The sequence below is a fragment of the Pagrus major genome, chromosome 16, assembly GCF_040436345.1.
Source record: "Pagrus major chromosome 16, Pma_NU_1.0".
Lineage (NCBI taxonomy): Eukaryota > Metazoa > Chordata > Actinopteri > Spariformes > Sparidae > Pagrus > Pagrus major.
Window position 1 is genome coordinate 29,281,717 of NC_133230.1, and position 23,101 is coordinate 29,304,817.

At 38.3% G+C, this 23,101-nt stretch overlaps 1 protein-coding gene across 1 annotated transcript; it reads right to left on the reverse strand.

The window, feature by feature from the left end:
• Window positions 1-3,895: 3,895 nt before the first annotated feature.
• On the reverse strand, window positions 3,896-22,527 carry LOC141010838 (calpain-1 catalytic subunit-like). Its single transcript, XM_073483951.1, has 21 exons — window positions 22,291-22,527; window positions 20,452-20,521; window positions 20,253-20,368; window positions 19,431-19,564; window positions 19,145-19,319; window positions 17,934-18,008; window positions 17,656-17,741; window positions 17,011-17,085; window positions 16,033-16,193; window positions 11,853-12,010; window positions 10,296-10,307; window positions 9,991-10,199; window positions 9,787-9,826; window positions 9,555-9,623; window positions 8,101-8,158; window positions 7,897-7,958; window positions 7,697-7,765; window positions 7,453-7,531; window positions 6,933-7,049; window positions 4,896-4,948; window positions 3,896-3,935 (listed from the first exon to the last, which is right to left on the reverse strand). Exons 1-21 carry the CDS (start codon window positions 22,525-22,527, stop codon window positions 3,909-3,911), a joined length of 2,082 nt encoding a protein of 693 aa, XP_073340052.1. The 3' UTR covers window positions 3,896-3,908.
• Window positions 22,528-23,101: the final 574 nt, after the last annotated feature.

A 23,101-nucleotide genomic window follows, 5' to 3' on the forward strand; every position in this document is an offset into this window, starting at 1 on the left:
CCTCTGGATTAGCCTACAAAAATCATCCCTACAGCACTCTATTACAAACCTCTTGCGTACTGGAAGAAGCGTTCAGAGGAACTGATTCACTGACTTTTTCTGAACTCTATTTGGTAAAATGGCAGACAAGGTTAGTATTATTGTTTAACTAAATGTGTGTAAAGTAAAAAATTAAGCAACATTGCAGCTAACTAGCATTATAGTGTGTAACTTATAGTATAGTGTATAGCTTAACATACTGCAAGAGTGAACAATTATTTTACTGACCAATAAAGACGACAAATGTGAAAAGACCTTTGCGATTAGACCCCTTCACTTAGTATCAACTCTCTGGGGTGCGCTAGGCTTCTTTGCTTAGAAAAGGGGCCAATTTCAAGCACTGAAACACTATTTCCTTAGCAATGCAGTTATAGGTGTCTGTCACCCTTTCTGGGTGCATTGAGTATTGGCCTACACAGTTTCTTTTTGTCTTATTTGTGCAGGTTTAGTGAATTTTGTGAATTTGTTTTGTGAAAGTGTACATCAACAGTTCACGTTCCCACCCATGAATACTCATTAGTTATTATTACATAATCACATGAGTACTGTGGGTCAGACCACACCCATCTTCAAACTCGGCATTCATGTTGATCTTAACTACATCCAAGTTTCATAACTGCATTATAATAAATCTGGGTCAAAGGCTTAGTGTGTGTGTGTGTGTGTGTGTGTGTGTGTGTGTGTGTAAAACAAGCTCTCTAAGTAAGTCAGTGTGCATGCTGTTTCTTCATTACCTCAATAGTGAGCCAATGCTATACAATAACCTATTGTTTGATTTAGGGTATGATGTTTCTTCAACATACCTACTAGCTTTTATTCTCTACCCAGTTCAGTTCTGCCTATTACCAAAGAGGAGATACAAGGTCTCTAGATAAGTCAGCATGCATGACTTTAGTTACTGTGAACAGTTTCAGGGTACATGGATGCAGTTAATTGGGAAGAATTGCTCTCCATCACACTAAAAAGGCAGAAAGTGCTGTGCAAAAACCATGTCTCTTAAAACTGCAATACAAAACTGTTGACAAAACTGAGATATCAAAGCAGGCAAATATCTGCAACATGCACATTAATCTCCAGTGAATGGCCATGGAAATAAAATACTACCACAGGCAAAATGACTGTTTACATTTCCTAAAGACCATTAGTGGCTGCCAGTTATCTGTAAACCTCCACATCACTTTCTTTACCGGGGGGCGACACCCGTTCCGAAGGACCGCCATTCCGACGGTCCGCCATTCCGACCGGGTTATGGTTAAGATCAGGTTTTCAGGTTCGGAATGGCCACCTTTTTTCAAAAATAGTTAAGGTCCAGCATTCCGAAACATGAAAGTGAACATTTGGAATGCCGCCCACATAACAAGATAAGTTGTTATGTAAGAAATAGAGAAAGCACATACAACATACAACATATTGTTGCTCTTGCTGATGTTGACAGTACAACTGTTGTTTTTCCTGATAATGACATAGTGGCAGAGTGTCTTACTTTCGCTATCAGAGACGTTAGCCTCACATGACAGACTGCATTTCTAAGTTATGACATGCATCTAGTCCCAGATACATCAACTGAGTGTGTAGACCCCCCAGGAATGGTAAAACACATGCAACACTGAGGCTTTTATCTTACAAATGCAGGTCCCCCACACCTGTGACTGCCCCACTCTGTAGTCAGTCTGTGAGTGTTACGTAAGATTGCACTAACAGGGATTTTTAAAGTCTGAAATGTAAAAATACTAACACAATAGAAACTGTGAAAATACTACAAGTTGTTCAACTAAGTGAAAGTGTGAAACAACTTGTTTTAAAACTTTAATATGAAGCAATGAATCTTACCTAACAAGTCAGAGAGAGAAGCTGTTGAGCCTGGGTGGATCAGCAAGTATATAGAAAAGGCTCCAGCTCTTTTATAATACCTGCAAACGCCCAAGGCTACTAGTGTAAGCATGTTCCTTTCTGAAACTCTACATCAGCTAACCTGTGATTAAAATCAGAGAAAGTGGGTCCTCTTCAACAGACTCTGCCAAGTTCTACCCACATGTTTGAACAGCAGCCTAAAATGGTCTTTCTTGTTTTAGCAGCCACCAGATGAATTCATTTGGCTGCTACCTGCAGCCTCACCACTAGAGGCCACTGATAAAGGAAATGATCCTATGATGTTGAATTTAAATGTTTAATCATACATGGCTAGCATAAACAGACTTCAGTTTGCATTTCATTGTGCAACCCCATGTATTGTAGGATGACAGATAAATGCACCTTGAAACATAAACATGATTGAACAAACTCATGGAGCATTATTAGATAAATGAGTTTAGCTATCACTGCCAAATCAAAAACTCCCCCTTGGATTGTTTCCATTAATTTTAGGCTGGTTAAATTACTTACAATATTACATTGTGCATTAAACAAAACTTACTTTCTCTTGTTAACTTAACTTATGATTATATGTTGTTTCAACTCATAAAGTTCAGTAATACTAGTTATTTAACTGGTGATTTTGTACCATTTAAACCTGATAATTTGAGTTCAAACTACTTACTATATTGCATTTCAAGTTACTCATGTTTTTAAGGCAGCTTTTGAACTTAAAGTTGCAAATTGAGCAAACTATTGTTTTTAAATAACTAATTTTGTCTTGACTCATAATGGCAAGTTAAACAGTTTACTAAAGATCACACTGAATAGACTTACAGTTCAAATACATTTATTGAACAAGGGTTAGGGTTAGGGTTAGGGTTAGGGTTCGACGCTCGCCTGCTCCCCACCGATTTCTACCACCTGCAGCTCATTGAGAAACGAGATCCGAGCAGCCGGTCGCGCCCTGATCTTGCTGATAAAAAGTAGTCCTCCGCCACTTCTCTTTTACCGTCCTCTATCTGCTCGACAACAAGTGTTCCTCTTCTTCTGTTAATTGGCAGCTGCAACCGGGTGGAGCTCCCGAAGTATTTTAAAAGATCTTACATGATAATTATTAATCTTTATCAGATCAAGATGAAATTTCAAGCACTGTTTTTTACGACACATTAATATTGCTAACTCATTAAGGGTATCGCTCAGTTCATGAGAGATTCAGTTACTGTTGGTAAAACTCATGTTGTCAAGTTAGGTTGACGCATTGAAATTTCCATTTCATTGAACTGGCTTAAGCCCTTAAGTTGGGATACCAATAACTCATTAAATTAAGTTTAAATTCCTCAACTCATTATATTGAGTTGATTTAAATTATAGAAACAAGGCAGGATAACTTATTGGGCTGGTCCCTTTTTACAGTGAGTGTAGGCAGATAGACCCAAGGGTGCATTTCTTCATGCCGAATCTTTGTTTCTTTTAGGAGTTTGACTAAAGTAATAAACAGGTGATTAAAGGTTGGAATGTTCCATTGTGATGAAATAAATAGTCAATAATAAACTCTTAGTAATAGTCATATTTATTAATAAGTAACAGAGGATCAATCAACCAATTAATAAGTAACAGAGGAAAACAGGAAGATGGAAAATCAAACTAAAAGGTACACACCTTGTGACAAAAGTTTTAGAGTTTATTTTATTGTTTATAAAGTGTAGAAAATCTTCATGTTTTTGTTATGTCTGAAACCTTAAATGTGTTTGTATAATGTCTTAATTGTGCACATTACAGTTCTACTAATCATATAAAAATGCAGTAACTCATTCTATCATATTAACATGCAGAAAGTTTCCATACCCAAGCTAACATAGTCTACAAAAGTGTTTCAAGATAAGAAGAAAAATACCCTGTTGTTAAAGCTCATTTGCAGTTTTATTTACTGTGCATGAAGGCAAATATAAAGAAAAGTGTGAAACATCTACTCCTATTTTTCCAAGTATATCATGCAGTCCATCTCCCTTGTTGGGTTAGGTGTACATTGAGATGCGAATCCACTGAAAATAAAGAGGGACACAGGTTATTTATACAACATATACACAACTGAACAGAAAACATAAATATAAGCTCAATTGTGTAATTTATCTTGGTCTTCTAGTCAAGATTAACTCAAGTAACTACACCCTGAATTTCTACTAGAACTCCTCCTAGCATGTTTTTAAAAAGCAGCAGAGGAGTGAGAGAGCAGTAGCTGTAGGAGGCTTCATAGTCTGGTAGTTATGTGTGGGGGATGAGGGGAAACCGGAAAAGACTGGCACAATGTTGCACACACACAGTGTGTAACAGCCATGGGTAGCTATTTTCAGACTTTCTGTGTCTCCGCTCTACCAGACAGAGAGTCTGGTAGAGCTTTGATACTCACGAGATGCACATTTTAGCTCAGCTACCAGCTCTACAAGAGGCTCACCTTAGCCTGTCTGTTTGTAACAGTTAAGGTGCAATGGTGATACTTGGTTTCCTGTCAAATTCATACTCAAAACAAATAGGGGGCAGCATATCACCAGAATAACTGCTAACTGCTGCTAAATGTAGCTCAGTTAGTTCAACTAGTGGTGCAGCTAGCAGTCCAGACTGGGAACTCGGAGCACCCATTGATGTTGGCGTATAATACAGGAGTTATGGACCTGGATGGACTGGGGCTAGTTGGTTAGCATACACACTTCATTATATATCTGTGCAACACAATACATAGACATCATTCTTCAAGTGTTATTTCCTCACATCCTGTTGATAAAAACATATCTTATTTAATTTTTTTATGTTTTCAACCAAAATTCTTACATATTGCACCTGCAATGTTGCTGTAGCTCTGAATATAGCAAAGTCATCCGTGGGCAGATGATGTGACTGCTACTGAAGAGGAATAAATCCTGTTCATGTTCATGTGCCTATTTAACAGTCGTGGTTTGTGAAAAGTTTGACCCATAAAGTGCTGATAAGGAGAAACATTTTATTACCTCAAGCTCGCGAAGATTCATGGATTTTCCATCAGATAGTTGTTTGAAGATTTCTGTTGAGCAACACAAATTGCTAATAAATTAAAATAAATTAATAAATTAACATTTTTATGTAGACAAACCATTTAAAAGGAAATACATCCACCTAGCTTATAGAAAGATGCAGAATAAGAGTAGGTCTATCTCCTTTCCCTGAAAACATTATTATGATTGTGAATTAATAATTTAAAAAATGTTTGTGATGTTTTGTTTAGGTCTGTGTAAGAATTCCGGTGGTTGGTTTCAGCTTCTAACAAGGTTTCTCAGACAATAGTACAACACCACTGATATCAAGTAATATCTTTGTTTCGTCAGCATCAACGGTCTTGGTAGTTGCCAGTTTGTAGAAAGAAAACATAAGAATGGCTGAGTTCTACAATATGCGACCAGCATACTGCTCTAATACAAGCAGTGATGTGCGGTCAGGAGATGCAGGGGAGGCAGAGCCTCACCTGTCATCATGGAAAAAATAAAATATATAATAAACAAATGAATTAAATTGCTATATTTATCAAATGGTTTGAACTATAAACTAATTTTCCATTCAACTTAAACAATTTGGATTGTTTTTTTATTAAAAATCGCTGAATTTTCGCATTCCCGTTCAAATACAGGGAAGAGACGCACGGTGAGGCAGCAGCAAGCTGAGCCTCACCTTGGATTGCGCAATCCCTCACAAACTGTGCTCTGCCATCCGATGAGAGCGTGTCACTGTCTCTCTGTATGTCGCCAATCAAATGTTTCAAACACTTTTAATATATGCCCCCCCTGACTTCCCATAGTTTAGCTGATGTATATAATATATGTGTATAACCTGTTTCGTGTGCTCAGCGATCTTACAACGGCAGTGAAGAGGCACTGGGTGAGGCAGGCAGTTCTCTTGCCTCAAGGTAGGGGGCACTCGTGAGCCCAGAAATTCTAAAGGCTACTCCGCAGCTGCAGAGTGAGTGACAGCGAGCTAGCAACAATCTTAGAGTCCATGGTCCATGGTTACGAGCGAGTCAAGTGCAGGGATATTTTTTCCCCCTCTTTCCCCGCCTGGATTTACAATGGAGGATTTTATATCCAAGCTCAAACAATTTTCTAAACTGGACTTTCAATTGAAACAGGAGGTAATAAATAAAGGAAGACCAACACCAGAGCTGAAAGGTTGCTTCAGACTAACGTTACGGGCCGCCGTGCATGTGTATATATATGTGTGTGTGTGTGTCCGAATTAAGAAAACCAAATTAATGCAGAAATCACGTAATGGAAATGCTACTGCCAGCGAGTCTAATGCAACACTGACGACTGTTTTATAAAATTAAAATAAAAACAAATGCCCATAACAGCAGCAGTTGCTGTGGCAGGGCAGTGACTGCCTCAGACACCGGCAACTGGAGTAAAGGCAGGAAGTGCCACTACTAGCTGCCGCTGCCACAGATTGAGCCAGCCCTTGCTGTCAAATGGTGAATAATCTACTCTGTTGGGTTCATATATTTGTAAATCTGATTCTGATGGAGTCAGTGCCTCACCAGCCATGAACCTCACCGCACGTCACTGAATACAAGCTAGCATAAGCAATGTTAACAATAGCTGGCATTATAAATGTTACCATTTGCCAGCATTTGCAATGTTAGCGTTTGCTAGCATTAGTAAAATTAACCTTTTTATAGCTCACATTAGCAACATTTCCAACATTAGCTAGTGTTAGCAACATAAACTAGGGCACAAACTGGCAACCACTTGAGGGGACATGATTCAAACAACAGCGGTGTTTTAACGTATATACAATGGAAGAAGGGAGATGGAATGCCACATATAGTGGCTGAATGTTATCAATAACACCTTTAAGCCATAAGCATTACAAATTGTATACTTGACTGCATCCTTCTTATTGGGGATTCCAATATGAGGATATGTTTCTTAATTTATTATGAGATAAGAGTGGTAATTACTCCTTATAGTGTTATTTCCCACTTGATAGTCCCACTTATATTTCCACTTGACTTCACTTACTTTGCATGCAGTCCAAGCGAAGGACGAGACTGATGAAGTTCTCCAGTGTCATATGTCCAGAGGAGGCACTGTAGCGCAGAACCATCAAATTGAGAATCTCATCATTGACCCTTGTTCCTGTTCAACACACACAGAGCAGGAGTTTAGGTGGAGTTTTGGAAAAAAAGAAGAAATTCAAACTCAGAATTTTAATATTTACAATATTAATGAGATAATAATACAAATTCAAACAAAAAAGATCTGAACAAACAAGCTGTTCTCAGAGGAAAAATAAGGTAGAAAAGTGGCAGAATCTGGCAAATATAAACAAAGTAGAACAGAATGAAATTGCGTTGTCCTTTAAGGTCTGTTTGTTTATTCAGTTTATTCAGTCATGAAAATGAAGAGTTTGTTTATTTAGTTTGCTTCGGCATTAAAAAAAATCAGTCAGTGAAAATGTTTTCTCTTCTGATTAAAATGTCTTCCTCGAAACTACACAGTGCACCTTTGATACATTGATAATCAAGCATAGCTGGTCTACCTGCAGCTACAAATGCATTCCTCAGCTCACTCAGTGACAGTGTTCCTGTTCGTGAAACATCTGTGAGGAAGAAAATTTCCTGGAAAAAAACAATAATCAGGTAATTCTTCCAACTCTATATTTAGATGCATGTGCATTAATAGTAGAATAAAGAGGCTGCTATACAGTAATGATGGCTGTGTAAATATGACAGAAAATCAAAGTTTTCAGTCAGTATGAGATGTTTAAGCTTGGTTTCTTTTACCTTGTATTTGACAACCTTCTTCCACAGACGAACAAATTCCTCCCCATTCAATTTGCCGGTGATTGATGACTTTTTAACTCAACATTAAGGTAACATGTTATATTAAAAAAGGCTGGCAGCTTTGGCACAACATAGTATGATTTTAGGTGTGTAAGTTATACTAAATAATAATGAATATCACATGCATCACAACAGGATACATCCATCAGAGCAACCATGCTGCGACAGGCATCAAGGCAGAAGCCTCCAGATTTCAGGTCTCCTACAAACACACAAACAAAAATCAGCACGAGACATACTTTGGAATAAACTCTGCAATATAGCAGTGTATTGCTATTTATGATTATTACATCTCACTCGACTGTATTTGGAACTCATGCTGTTTGTTTTTTAACAGTTCAAACCTTTCAGGATTTGATCATTTAGCAGGGTCTGGAGCTTCTCAGCATCCACCTCGTCGTACTAGAAATGAAATGAAAACAAGATATAATGGACTGCGGTAAACTTTTGTTTAAGATTTAATTTGTGTTTTCTCACAGCCAAAATATAAAAGAAAAAAATACTGTCCCCACACTCAGCTCATAAAGGCGACTACTGCATTTGGCTTATAGGTTGATTCGATTGCTATTTCGAACTAAAAGAAAAAAGATTGTAGGCTACATCAGCTTTCCAACAAGCTGAATGATGAAGGGAACTGCAGTCAGTCTCAGTTAATTGACCTATTGTACATTTAAATGTGTTAAATTTTGCTGCTTTAAAGGAACAGTATATAAGATCTTTTGTGAAAAAAAAACTAAAATTATCAACAGATTGTGAAGAAATAACTGCTGCACAGCTAACTGAGCTGACTTGCTAACGGCAGCTATCGTTAGCAGCAGTTACCATGGTGAAATACTGTCCCCAATTTGTTTTGAGTATGAATTGGTCAGGTGGCCAATTCTTACATATTGCACGTTTAAACAATGTGAAAAATGGTGGATTTTATATACATTTTAATAGGGCTGTCAATTTTGATTAATTAAAGAAAAAAAAAATAAAGCAGATTAATCTGCTGCTTGGAAAACTGAATGGAAACTTTACTTTTAGAGAACAATCAGGTGGAAATGTTGATACCACTTATTTGGTATTTGGTGGATACCTCCTATGCTGACAAAACTAATAAACCACCATCAAGAAATACAATTGTGTCTAAAATGGTACGTGTTGATAGAAACTCATATAAAGTATGGGATTAATGAGACTTTTTTTTTGTCACTGGACAGCTCCAATTTTTAAAGGGGTCCCAAGGCATGATCCAACTCAAGAGCTATAATTACAGAAATAAGGGTTCGAAACGGTTGAGCTTTCTGATGGCCCAGGTTCTACCCATAGCCATTAGTCCTTTAACAAACCCTTCTTTGGAAAAAAAACAAAGTTTTTTTGAAGGACTAAGAACCAGTTTAAGGCAAAGAATCCTTTTTGGAAGAACGAATTCCTTCAGGGATTGTTGAAAGCCTGGGTGTTAAAAGATCCTCACACTCAAATATTCAAATTTTCATACAGTATGTTTAAATGTAGATGTTTGGGTTGAGTGGTTTTCTGACTTCGGACTGAACCAGCATTTTTCATTTTTTGAAGACGTTCTGGCAAAATATGCAGAGACAAAAAACAGATCTCAGTGATATCAGTCCTTCAGCATTCAATACAAAACTTGAAAATACATTCAAAAACATTTATTGGGGGTTCTGAAAGGAGCCTTCATAGAGGGTTCAAGGTAGAACCTTCTGAAAAGGTTCTAAGTGGAACATGACAAAGAACCCTATATGGTTCTAGTTAGCATCTTTATTTCTCAGAGTGTAATGAGCAACACAAGTATTACCTTGTCAGAGTATTGACGGAACAGCTTTTTCTTGTGTTCAACATCCTGTGCATTAGTGGTCATTTTGATCTGAGAGATAAAAGTAGAAGAGAATGCATGAGAAAAATGTAGCCGTGTGACTCCAAATTAATTGTCAAAACATATTTAATGTGCAATATAGTAAGAAGATGTAACATAATATCAGAATAATATGAATACCAACAATTTTACAATATTGTTTAATCTTGCGAACCTTTTCAACTGGCTCTTGAGAAGGGTAACCAGAGTTTTCACTGTGGAGAAAGACCAAAGACAGTCCAGATCTGATTACTGTGTTTGACTTTTTTTTGTTAATATAAAACACCAGTAATGTGTGACATATGCCATGTAGATACATTTTTAATGTAATATTTGTCATTTCTTGATGAGAAGCAGAGAATTGAGAGAGTGAGCATACTAGCCCTGGGCCTCTGATTTGGAGTGGATGGTCAGAATGAAAGAGGCTGTCTCATGGGGGTTGTAGGTGGACGGCACAATCAGGTATTCACCAGGCTTCAGCAGGAGGAACTCCATCACCTCACGTGCGTCCATGAATTTTTTAGTTTGGGCAACAGGTGCATGGGTACTGAAGAAAGAGGCTGGGAACTTCCCTCTTTGTGCTTTGTACTGTAATGATTAATAGATATTTATAGCCATCTGTATCAGAGTTGCACAATGTGGGTGATGAATGTTTATTGTGTACAAGGATTGGAAGTTTCTTACTTTTTCAGACACCTTGAGGGAAATCAATGGAAGGTGAGTTCATGTTGGAGGGAAAAGCAGTCAATTCAGTTTATAAAAGTCAGATTTTCAATCAGAATAATGTTTTATCATTACATGCTTATAGTCACTTGAAATAGTCTGACCGAGGCTTAAAACTGTCATGTGAGCCAACTGTTGTCTAATCCAGCAGGCCCCAACCTTTTTTGCACCACGAACCAGTTTCATGAAAGACATTATTTCATGGACCGGCAATGGGGGGATTACGTGGAAATAAAATAATTCAATTCAAAAAACTTTATTTGTCCCTGGGGGGCAATTAACAATACTTTACTTGAGTACAGTACTCAAGGTCAAAGTCCAACCTGTCTGTTGGTTAGACCAGGCAATATACAACGAGCATAATAACAAACATAAAAACACCACCCACCAATAATGCAGTATCAGTGGGATCCCTGAGCACGTCAAGCACGGAACAGAAGTGTTATTAAAAGAGAATCTGTTTTTTCAAAATAAAACATCTTTCAGAGTGTGATCGTCAATAAAACGGAAATAAAATAAATTATTTATTCTTTCTGTATGGCCCGGTACCAAATGATGATCAGACTGGCACCAGTCCGCGGCCCGGTGGTTGGGGACCACTGGCCTAACCGACAGACAGACAGGTTGGACTTTGACTGGTCGTCCATTCAATGTGTTTACTTTGTTTTACTGGAAAAAAGCACTTGAGTACTGTACTCAAGTAAAAGCTTTTTTAAGAAATTTTTAGAAATGATTTTCAGAAACAGCAAAAAGGCCTCACTGAAGGTAGCAGTTAATACACATTGTAGCAAATGTAGAAAAGCCACCATTAGCATTTCAGCATTTAACATTTTGCCAAACCCGGCACACACCTGATGGTCATGTAACATCAATCAAACACTTGTGCTTGCCTGGTGGGGTATTTAACCATAGATTGATTAAGGTAGATGGAGCCTTTTTTTAACTATGCCGAGGCGCAATAATGCTAACCTTAACTCATAATGATGTCATCCTTAAATTTAGTGTATTATGGTGCTTTGTTGAGAACGACTCAGGGCTGGATTTTGCACAACAGTCAAAAGGATTTGACTTAATGGACACTCTTGAGTGCCTCATCTCGGTGCCCCTCCTCTGCTAACAGAGAGAAACAGTAGCTAGTGTTGATAAAGGTTCTTAGTCATTCAGGTCATGGTAAATCTAGGTGCTGTAGGCAACTGGACTTGTTTCAGTCTCTTGAAGACGTTTCACCTCTCATCCAAGAGGCTTCTTCAGTTAAGAACCGCAGTACAGCACCTAGAAGTAGCTTATGTTTAGAAACGGTTTCTGCTAACATAAACTAATGACTGGTCTCCAAGACAACACAAGTTCGACAGAGACGATTAACATTTTGGTGCAAAAATGCTCAAAACTGTGGTCAACAGACATTCCAGTGTTGTTCCACTTTTGTTTTCACTTAATCTGACAATTTCAGCTAACTTCCATGTCTACTGTATTCATGACATATCCATAATAGTAAACAGAATATTGGGTAATATTTACCTCAAATACAGAGAATCCAATGTGGAGATTTTGGGCCAGGCGTCTGTTCCTCTTGTCAGACTTTTGCATGAGAGACAGCAGCATGTTTTTAGTACCATTTTTCTCTGAATGTTCTCCATGAATCTTGACCCGAAACTGTGGATTAGTCCAGAAACTGTCTGGAGGACAAGGAGAAAAACAAGTTTTGTTTGCATTGTATAAATTTGCAAATAGTAGGTATTTGATTAATTGATCAATATTAAAATTAAAACATATTTATTATTGATTAACAAAAAAATTCAGTGTCCATGTCCATTAATGTATGACTAAATCTACAGTTTCATAACTTGAAGCAATATGGCATTTGTGATTTGTTCACTTATTCAAGACTCAAGGGACATGCTAAGTCAAGTACTTGCATGAGCTGGAGTGTATTAAAGTTACACGAACGTTTTAACAGAATTCTATTGCAACCTTTAGCTGTCCTGCTTTAACATTGAGGAGTAGAGGGGCCCCAGACACGTTGATTTTTAAAGGCCTAAGGAACAGGTTTATTCAGGAATTGAAATTAGCCAAGTCCTGTTTTTATCTTCATATAATGGATGATGCTAAAACCAATAGTAAATTAATCTGACAAAATATTAATAATCTTACAAGGAAGGAACCAACTTTTGACCCAATCAGTCCACCGCAATAGCTACATTACAAGTAATAGAGCAAATAAAATCTCAGCTAGACAAAGGAGGGGTGGTTGGTGCCGTATTCCTAGATTTGCGCAAAGCTTTTGATAAAGTAGTAAATGTTCTTATTTCAAAACTTTCCAGATTTCATTTTTCATCTAGAACGCTGGCATGGGTGTCTTCATACATATAGGTTGCAGTATGTTAAAGTTAATGAAGCATTGTCAAGCAATCTGAAGTGTACAATGGGTGTGCCTCAAGGTTCTGTGTTAGGCCCTCTATTATTTGGTCTTTACATTAATGATCTCCATGATGTGCCATGGGATAGATATACAAATATATGCCAATGACACTGTTTTATATACACATGCAAAGACAGCTGAGCCAGCTGCTGGGAAGTTGACAATTGCTATGGAAAGGATCACAAAGTGGATTGACCAGTTATGTCTTAGCCTTAACATACAAAACACAAAGGGAATGTTCTTCTCCAAAACCGCACAGCACATCGATGCTGACATTTTCATTAAGACTGAGAAGATTGAAATAGTAAATGAGTTCAAATATTTTGGCATAATGCTCGATTCAAATCTCAATTTTGAGTCACATGTCAAAAAAATGATACATTAAGTACAACTTGTATGTACAATTTTAGAGACTGTCTTTCAAAGGATGCTGCCAAGACCTTCATGCACGCTATGATTCTTTCCCATATGTCATTTTGCATCACACGTTGGGGGCAAGCTGGGGAAACCATCTTTAAACCACTGGAGTCTCTGCATAAACAAACCTTAAAGGTTTTGGACAATGGACTATGCAATATCACCACTGTAGGAATTTCGAGAAGCATCATCTTCTGAGCTTTGACAACATTTAACTTGTGTATAAAATTTTAAAAGGTTCGGCGGCACCTCTATAATGTCATTTTATTAGCATTTGCTCGGAGGAGTCCATAAAATCCACAAGAGATTGTTCTGTACCCTTCTGTCGCACTGCCTTTGGGCAGTCAGCCTTCTCTGTGAAAGCCACGACTCAGTGGAAAACTCATGAAGAACTGCAGTTCTATCAGCAGCTTTAAAAACAAACTAAAACATCTGCTGAAAGACACTCAATTTTGTAACCACTGATCTTATATCACCGCATTTAACTTGAATAACATATTTTGTGTGTATGTGTATTTTGTGCTTGTGATGTACTGATCTGTGTTACTTTGCTGTGTTTGCTATAGTTTTTTTTTTTCATTGATGTTTTATACCTATTTGAAGTTTTAATTATGACCTGCCAAGGGACTGCAGATGTAAATTAGCTCTAAGCTAACTCTGGTACAATGCATCAAATGGCAAATTTATTTTTAATATTGTACATGGTCCCTCTACAAATAAAGATGAATTAATAATTTACTGACTGACGTTAATTCCTGGTGTAGCCACTCAATGCGAGATAAAGAAGTGTGTAAAACAAAGTTACTAGTCCTAGCTTATCTTATCTAATCTTAAGCACTTCACACTGTGGGGACATGAACAGTTTTAAAGAGTCTTAAGTTTAGTGAGGGTGTGAGAGAAGCTTAACAACAGTACTCTGAGAGGGGGAGAGAGGTGTCATCTCCAATAGTTCTCAGCCAATGACTCTGCTGCTACTGTCTGGAATGGGTTCAGAAAGATTACAAACTATAAACCTACAGTCCCCCGCTCTGTAAATGACCTGCGCCTGGCCAACGAACTGGATGAGTTCTACTGTCGATTAGAAAGACAATGGAGGAAACCTGACACCATACCCCGTGACACCCTTTATGAGCTCCAGCACAGGATCTCCACCTCAGCAGGGGCCTCCGACTTTTCCACCACCACCCATCTCAGCGCCCCCCTCCCCCACTACCACAATGACACCTCTCTCCCCCTCTACCACAGTAGCCCTTTTCACACAGAGACTCCGCACTATATCCGCAGCGGGCGTTCGCCAATTCTCTGCCTTTGTTTGTTCACACAGAACCAAGCAGCTCCGGCGTAAAAAGCTGCACCAGTGTGTCAATTCATACAGCAAGCCGGCACTGCGGATCCAAAAGAGGTGTGACAGTACACGTCATGATGTTGACGCCTGTCTGTTTTTTTCAATGTGTTTTCCCCGGTGTTCTCTTGTTAATCTAAACATGTACCTGCTGACTGTTTATTATCATATGGATGCTGTTATAATGTGTTGTGATTGAGATCCTGACCCATCATACATCCTGGAAAGTGACAAAGTTACTTTTTTCACTCTAAATTACATAATTACATAATCGCCATCAGTAAACAGGACGCTGTCTGACTCTCTCACTTGCGGGGAGGGATGCTGTTTTCTGGGGGAAAGTTCACTGAAGTCTCGGTTGGGAGGGCTGACCGTCGCAGTGATTTTTTTCAATACCGTAACTACAACCACACAATAGTGAAGGAGACAAACACTTGGTGAGATAAAGTTTTTTGCCGGGGACAGACGCTGTTTTTCAGGCAGAAATGTGACAAAGATATAGGTTGCCAAAGACACTACCAGTTACTACGTTACTGTTGTTTGGTCATGTAACGTCGCTTTGTGGGACATTTCTCTTTATTTTGTTGAGTGAAGGACCTGTTTAGCTGTCAGACTGTAAACACCATCAGATCGATGCTACCTCCAAAGGCACATCAGAGCCGCAGCGAAATTTCACCCCTCACCGCATCTGAAACTTTCACAGAAAATTTCACGGAAAATTGGCGCAGGATCTCCGCACTCAAAGGCCAGTATGAATGGGGCTAATGACACCTTTCTCCATCCTGGAGAGTGATGTCAACAGACTCTTCAAAAGACAGAACCCCTGCAAAGCGCTGTAAGTGGAAATTTGACACATCATTTTGTTTGACTTCTGTTGCTTGTTACCACCTTATGTCTCTATTTTATCATATTTATTACAATATTTATTACCAAGAGACTTTTTTCCACAGCAATCTTGCAAATATCAACAGTTAATTAGCATCTGGCTAGCTAGCCTGTCCTCAACAGAAAAATGGCTGTTTTGATTGTCTGTGCTAGCTAAGCAGCTAATAATTGACTTATATTTACTTTTGTTAATCAGGGACCTCTAATGGCCAAGGGAGGTATGACATGTGACATATTATAAAAAGCAGTCCATCTATACAGGAGTTCTGGGGAGATGGATGGGTAATACATACCCAGATTTACACGCAGGAGACAACTGTTAATGACACATGTGAAACCATAAGTCAACATTATGCAGTTTATAATTGCGTAACATACTTAACTTATGTCAGGTATGTAATGTAACTTAAAGGTCCCATATTGTAGACAGTGAAATTTAATAAATTAATCATAAAGCAGGCCTAGGTGCTAAATAAATACTGTAAAAGTATTTACAACTATACAGCCACTTCCCTCAGACACACCCCCAGCACAGCCATGGTTGCAAAAACATTGGCAGAGCTGATGAGGTAACACAGGCCAGTACATGCAATACATGAGGTCTTATTGAATTTAAGAATACATCCTTCAAATACCTCTGTTATTCATGCATCCTCCAGCAGTGGTTCCTGCAACCCATCTGCCCTCATATAAGGTGGTCTTCCAGTGACAGGAGGAGTTTCCATCGAGGAAGTCGGGACACAGGCAGCAGATGTCAATATCTGAGTAGTTCCTGCAGAAGTCTTCCACGGTCATCCTGTTGATATCAGAGATTAATTTGATAACATTTATTTTGTCTTCTAGATCTGTGCTGAAAATATAAAACCCTTAACTTGAAATCTATGTCTGTCCAGACTCAGACTTCAAAAGAATTTAATAATCACTTAGTCAATCAATATCACCATATTAACATGTTTGACTCCACTGAAACATGCTGTGTTCATTTAGAAACTATGTTTACAGATGAGTACAGAGAACTGATAGAGCTTCATCACATGGTGGAACAACAGTCACCTGAATCTCAATATCAGCAAAACCAATGAGCTTGTGGTGGACTACTGTTGTATGTCTACTGGAGTTTGAGTTCATGGGTTGCTTCATACACATGCACACAACCCAGAAAATCTTTACAATCACAGCAATTTCAAGATTCGAGCCCAAGATTAGTGATACCAATTCAGTATCTGACCAAATGTGAAATAGGCTCACAATCTTCCCTTATGTTCCTGAGTTCTGGTGTTGAATAATGGCCAGAAAAGTGTTTTTTTAGAACATTATGATGTCACAATGATGGTGAGCTTTTATCTTTTGGATATAAAATGTCATCACTTCATCATTTTATTCTATCAGACCTTTGGGGTTTGGACTTGGACTAGTTTTTATATTGCTGCATACGTAGTATTTTTACTATACTGTATGTTGCCAAGGTAAAGCATAATTGTGAACATCTTTCATTTTAAATACATCACACGTCAAATATATACTGCTTTACGTGAGTGGGATGGAAGACATTCAGACGATTTCGCTTTGTGGGACACACACGAAAAGTTTCTTATATTTGATTATCAGCTTACCAGAACTCTCCATCATCAGCCACTGAGAGGCACAGGTCCCGATCTTCAGCACTCACAGTTTTCCACAGAGATGACCTAAAAACATTTTGTCATTTAAGTAAGAGAGACGAATTACAACACGTGTTACAACACATGACAAGTTTCAACACATGACCCGAGGCTTACAGACAAAGCCTGTCTTTATGCTCAACGTATGCAAATACAGTACAGGTGGTATGATCTGCAGAAAAAAGGCCCGTGTTTTAAGCTGCCTTTAAGGCATGACATTACAGTCTATTGCTTCACTGGCAATACAAAACCAGTTTAGAAAGACCAGGGGGAGATTTTCAGAAGACAGTTTGAACAGGCTCTCATTATCCCTTCTCCACATAACCTTTCGCATAATCACCTATGGGAAGGTACAGTTAATACCACTCAAAGGATCATATTTCAGAAAAGCAAGACATTTGGCTATTAGACACCTGTTGGCTTTCACTAAAAGTAGATTTGAAAAGTGGTGAAATGCATCCTTGAGAAATGTGTTTGGTGAATGACAATAACTTCATGTTCAATTATTTTGTCATTGGAAAATAATCTAATATTTCTGCAACATCACATTAGAGCCATGTCTTTGTGAATCAGTCGCTAAGTGGGAGTTGTTCTCACCGATCACTCCAGTCTCCCCTCCACTCTCCGTTTCCCCAAGGGTTCCACAAACGCACCAGTTTTACCAGTTTCCCTTGGCTTATCATCTGTAGCAGGCATCATGGATGACAGCACCATTGTTAACATATGGTGTAAAATGCAACAGATTATTTAATAAATCAATAGTAAATGTGAGCTTCAGTCAGAGTTTAAAAAAACAGACAGTTATCTGTATGATCACTATCAGACATAGATTTTCTTCTAAATCCAAATGCAATGCTACAAGTGTATTTCTTCACCTCCTTCACACCCGTAACAGTGTAGGCATGTCCTTGGACCAGTCCATTCGGCAATACAGTGTTGGCAGGAGTTTCCTACAAGCCAAAGACATTCAAAATTAGCTAGCATTATCAACAGAATGTGAAGAAATACCAGTTTTTGACATTATGTCAAAGACGTCTATGCATTTTGTTGCAGGGATATCCACTGAAGTTAGCATGCTAACCAGCTAGCCACAGGCCTGAAAACCTCTTTGTGCCGGTGGTGTACCAACATTATGTCAGTAGTCCGGCTAGCTGCATGGCTGAGCTACTGAGCTAACAAACAACAGTAGCTACAGTCATGGAATGTATAAAACGCAATTCAGTTCAGTTAGTAGCAGTTAGCAGTTACTCTGGTGATATGCTGTCCCTGTTTGCTGGGATTAAAAATTTAACAGGTGGCCAGTTCTTACATGCTGCACCTTTGAAGAAACTATACAGGTTATGTGTTGCAGAAACAAATAATGTGGAGGCTCGTCGTAAAGGAATTGGATTACGGGGTTCAATCAGTACAATCATTTTAATGTGTCTGAAACAATGGAAAGAAGCTAACTAGTCGTTAGTGTAACAAGATTTGGGTTAGCTGTAATATTTTGTCATTGTGGCTGCATGTCAGTTGCATGGCTAACTACGCTAATGGCAGCTACATTTAGCAGCAGTAAGCAGTTACTCTAGTCAAGTGTAACACTGCTTCCTATTTGTTGGTGGTGAATTCTTACATATTGCACCTTTAAGATGCTACCCATTCATTTGAATGAAAATTGCTCAATGAGCATGTAAGCAAGAAAGGTTAGCTTGCAGGTTGGCTTAGCCCACTACACTTGCTCAGCAGTGTTTCTCCTGCTTGCCCCACCTGTTCATTCACTAAATGAAAATTCTTTCATAGGCTCGGTGAAAAATAGAAAAACCCTCCATGATTTCAAGAACATAAATACAAAGAGTAGTGACTGATCAGTCGGAGGTGTGACAGATGGGTTATGCACTTGTTCAGTGATTACCTTACTCCATTTATTAGATAAGGGTCTTAAAACAAGTCAGCTGACACATTAAGCATTTCAGCTGCTGAAATTTCAACCTGTTTTTCTGATAAAGTTATAGTTCACTTTATCATTTATCTTGTTCATCTCTCTAAATTGTCTAATATGCACTTTACAAAAAAGATGAAAATTGATTGGTATATTTGTGCCTACCCCTGGAAAAGTACCACAGCCCATCAAAGACTTGGATTGGCCAGCTCTGCACATCAGCTCCCACAGGTTTGAAGGAGGCTCTGACAGCTTGATATACATGTGGACACCACCGGTGAAGTCCATAAGAGCCTCTGCAGGAGTCCCAGCCTTCATGTCAGTGTAGGAACCACACACCCTGACACAGTGGGATGTGATATTAATTTTACAGATACTCCAGAAATAAAACTAAACTTGTGATAAGAAAACATATTTATGTCTGAGAAACAATGTATTTTTCTTTGCGTACTTGGCATAGGCTTTCTCCAGCAAAGCAGGCCAGAACTCATTTGGGTCTTTGGAGTGAACGAAGATCAGTCTCCCATTGATTGTCGGTAGCTTGTCATCAATGACGACATCCACCCACTTTCCAAATCTCCAGAACTGTTAAAAAATAAATAAAATGACATTTTCTATTTAACGTCTATTTACCATCAAATGACTGTTGACGTGAAAGTAAAACATGACATTGCATGTGTCCTGACTTAAGTTCTGTGTCAATATCATTTCTACTAATTTTCACATTGTTATTCATAATAAGTGACACATATTTTTGTTGTTTTGCCTCTGCCTGACTAATGTGTTGAAAACCCTCCACTGCATGAACATAAAGAAGAAGCCTTGAATAGCTTGGCTGTACTGTATGTGTAAAATAAATGTCCTCTTTGTTTTCTACATTTAAATCTGAAATTCAGCCAATGAACCTTGCAGTCGTTAAACTTCATTCTTGAGTTCAGTCTTGAACTTGAAACCAACAATTGACAAAACCATCTCACCCAGCCACTCTGGAGCTGTGAACATCACATGGTCTTCTGCTAATAAAGACCATGTGATATGATAAAAAGCTCCAGAACAGCTACGAGAAAGCCTCTGAGGTGAGATTATGTTATCAGCTCATATTGTTTCATGTCATTTACTAAAGCAAATACAAAGTGTGTGACTTGCTTGAAGCAATATGAACATTCTTTCATAAATCATGATGAGATCACTGTACTTCCTTCCTATACTGTCTCACTATAATCAGTGCTCAGTAATTAAAGTAATAATAACTGGTTGCGCTGTTAGTATTTACCCTGAAGTGGAACAGCCCGCAGTACTCATCAAATGTTTGGTCAAGAGGAACAACTTGCCCGAGGATGTGAGACTGGAATGTCAGAGCTCCAATAGATGCGAGAAACCAGCAGTTTCCTGAGTAAAAGATGGCCATTAAGTTGTCAGAAAACATTAAGGCCAACCAGTCAAATGTTATAAATGAAACAAGTTTTTCCTACCAAGCACTCCTTGACCAAAATCAAACCTGGACACCCCATCAAGTACAAAGGCTGGGTTAGGAGCAATGTTCTGAAACAGAAGGAGTTTATTGTGAGAAATGAAAAAAAATAATAAAATAAAATAAAATAAAATAAAATAAAATAAAATAAAATAAAATAAATAAATAAAGGATAGGTTTGCATTTTTCAGGTCTATCTTAATACAATAATTACATGGCCACATGTACATTTAAACATTTATTGGTCACTATATTCATTACTACTATTCATACTGTTTAAGATCCCCTCCTGCCATGGGGACAAAATCCACAGCTGTCATTCCTCACAAAAATTGGATTCTAAAAAGCTAATTTGAGGCTTCAGCATTCTGCGCAAGCTAAATCAAGCAGACATGCTCCAGAGGTACAGTCTTCTTAGTAAAGAAATTACTCTTTGTGTTGCATCACAAGCAACTGAGCTAACCAACCTGCGGAAGAATACTGGCCATGAAGTTAACACTTGATCCATTTTCTTAGTTATAAAAAGGTTTTAAGGAAAAGTCTAAGGAAATAAAAAACTATGTACTGTATTTCTCTTTCGATCAGTGAAACAGTGATTATTCAGTTTATTTCAGTGCGTGATCTGACCATATATACTTCTGTTCTTCCAGAAATAGCTAACCATATCAGCTAAAATCTGAGCTTACCTGTACAGTAACATGAGATTCTTATGTCTTACACTTGCTTTTTACCTGTCTTCCACACATCAGGGAGCACTGGACAGTTATTTACGTGTTTGGATATTCGTTCCGTTCAGATATTACGGTTCAAATTGGATTATGCCATCTTAACTCCTTTACTTTGCCTCTTATTCATGGTAAAATGTTATGATTGTTTTGCCTATGATATTTTGGGATAGTTTGGGGAGGTTGTTGCAGTTTTTTAAGTGAAGGGCCCAAAGAAAATGTAAAAATCCAGGGGAAGGAGGAATTTTACAAAGTGAAACAGGGTTTTGTCTTGTCTTGCATAGCCAGGTCTGGCTGCACACGTTATCATTCTGCTATAGTGGAAAAATGCTCTGGCTTGTTCGCATTTCCTTAAACCAATCCCAACCATGTTGAGCAGGGCAAGTTGAGGAGGTAAACCCTGGCATTAAATGGCTAAATTCCATCCAAAAGACAAGTTAAATACTGCTAGTTTGTTTATGTTCGTACTGTTAGCAACTAGGTTAGGATTAGGGTAATTTGCGTGTAGGTTGCTAGCTTGGAGGTTGTTATTGTTTCCTGTAGAGACTGGTATTTTGAAAACAGTAACACGCAGATAGATAGCGGATGGGAGAATGCTGACTACAAGTGGCCAATGGCTAGTTTTTATGTTCAGTCTACATTCGGTGAGTTAGACTAGGTTCAGCCTTACTCACCCCAAATAACTTTAGTACAGTCCCTAAACATAAACCATCAAAATGGTCAGAAACAATCAGAAACTGGTGTTTCTGGATAATTTTACTGTGTCAACCAGCAGCTGGTATGGCAGCCATTCAAAAAATGTTTAAAAAAAACAAAACAAAACAAAAACAAAACAACCAAAACATGTGCTGTTAAATTATTCAGCATTTCTTTGTGAGATTTATTGTGACAAAGACACACTTTGAAATAGAACTGATAGTTTTCAGGACTATACCTCGTCAGTCAGGTTGAGTCTGAACATTGTTAAAAGTGCTAAACACTGAATCACTCAAAGATGCTAGCATTAATCTCAGCTGAATCAGTTTAACTCTCTGCTAGTAACTCCAACAAACTAGATGCTCAATTAAACATTAACATTTATTGTGACACAGGTTTAACTCTTCCAAATCACTCACCGCTGGCCTCAGCCACACCACTTTTTCCAGATCAGAAGGGCTCAGAGCCCCATAGCCGATGGAGTTCTTGTCAGGGGGGAACATCTTATCGATGTACCTTAGTCCTTGAATGATGCAGGCCTGTTTCAGTGACTCGTAGTCTTGGTTGAGGAATTTCTCAGGGTTGGTAGCGCTCCCATAACCATCTTGCCTGTGACGAGCCTCCAAGATGTCCAGACACACACCGGGAGGAGGCATTGTTGCAGTGTTTGGGCTCTGTTCAGAAAATTTAGATGAAACACCATTTTGGTTTTTACAATAAATAATTTTGCAGACAGAAGCAGATGAGTGGGAAATTAAAGGAAAAACCAATACACTGTCAAAGTAGGGTTTTGGTCCAGTACAGGCTGCCAGAACAGCTTCAGTGCATCTTGGTGTAGGTTATGCAAGTGTGGAGATCTCTGCTTGAGGGATGAACACTATTCTATTCAAATGACACACATGACCAGTTACATTGTTCTAGAAATTTGTTTTATATTTGCCAAATCCCTCACATCTACAGCAGCAATTAGCATCAAATTTAGTTTGGTCGCTGGTAGATTTAGTTGCAGACAATGAAGAGCCAGCTTTATGCTTGTTGTTTGTACCTCTAAAATTATGAAAATAGATGAAAAATGTATCATCCTGTCAAAACTACAAATCAAGACCAATAAACTACCCTTTGAAATATACATATTGCTTCACTTCAGCTTCAATTCTTAAGTAATAGCAAAGGTGAAGGATTTTTACTGCTATTTTCACTTTGGTTTAAGCTTTCTCCTTTAACTGTATG

Coding starts and splice junctions, on each gene's coding strand:
- LOC141010838 (XM_073483951.1), bottom strand. CDS start 22,527: ATGCCTCCTCCCGGTGTGTGTCTGGACATCTTGGAGGCTCGTCACAGG. Junction 18,009..19,144: donor GCTGTGGTACTTTTCCAGGG/GTAGGCACAAAT, acceptor TTTGGCTTGTAG/GAAACTCCTGCCAACACTGT. Junction 3,936..4,895: donor TGAATCTTCGCGAGCTTGAG/GTAATAAAATGT, acceptor CTTTATTTTCAG/TGGATTCGCATCTCAATGTA.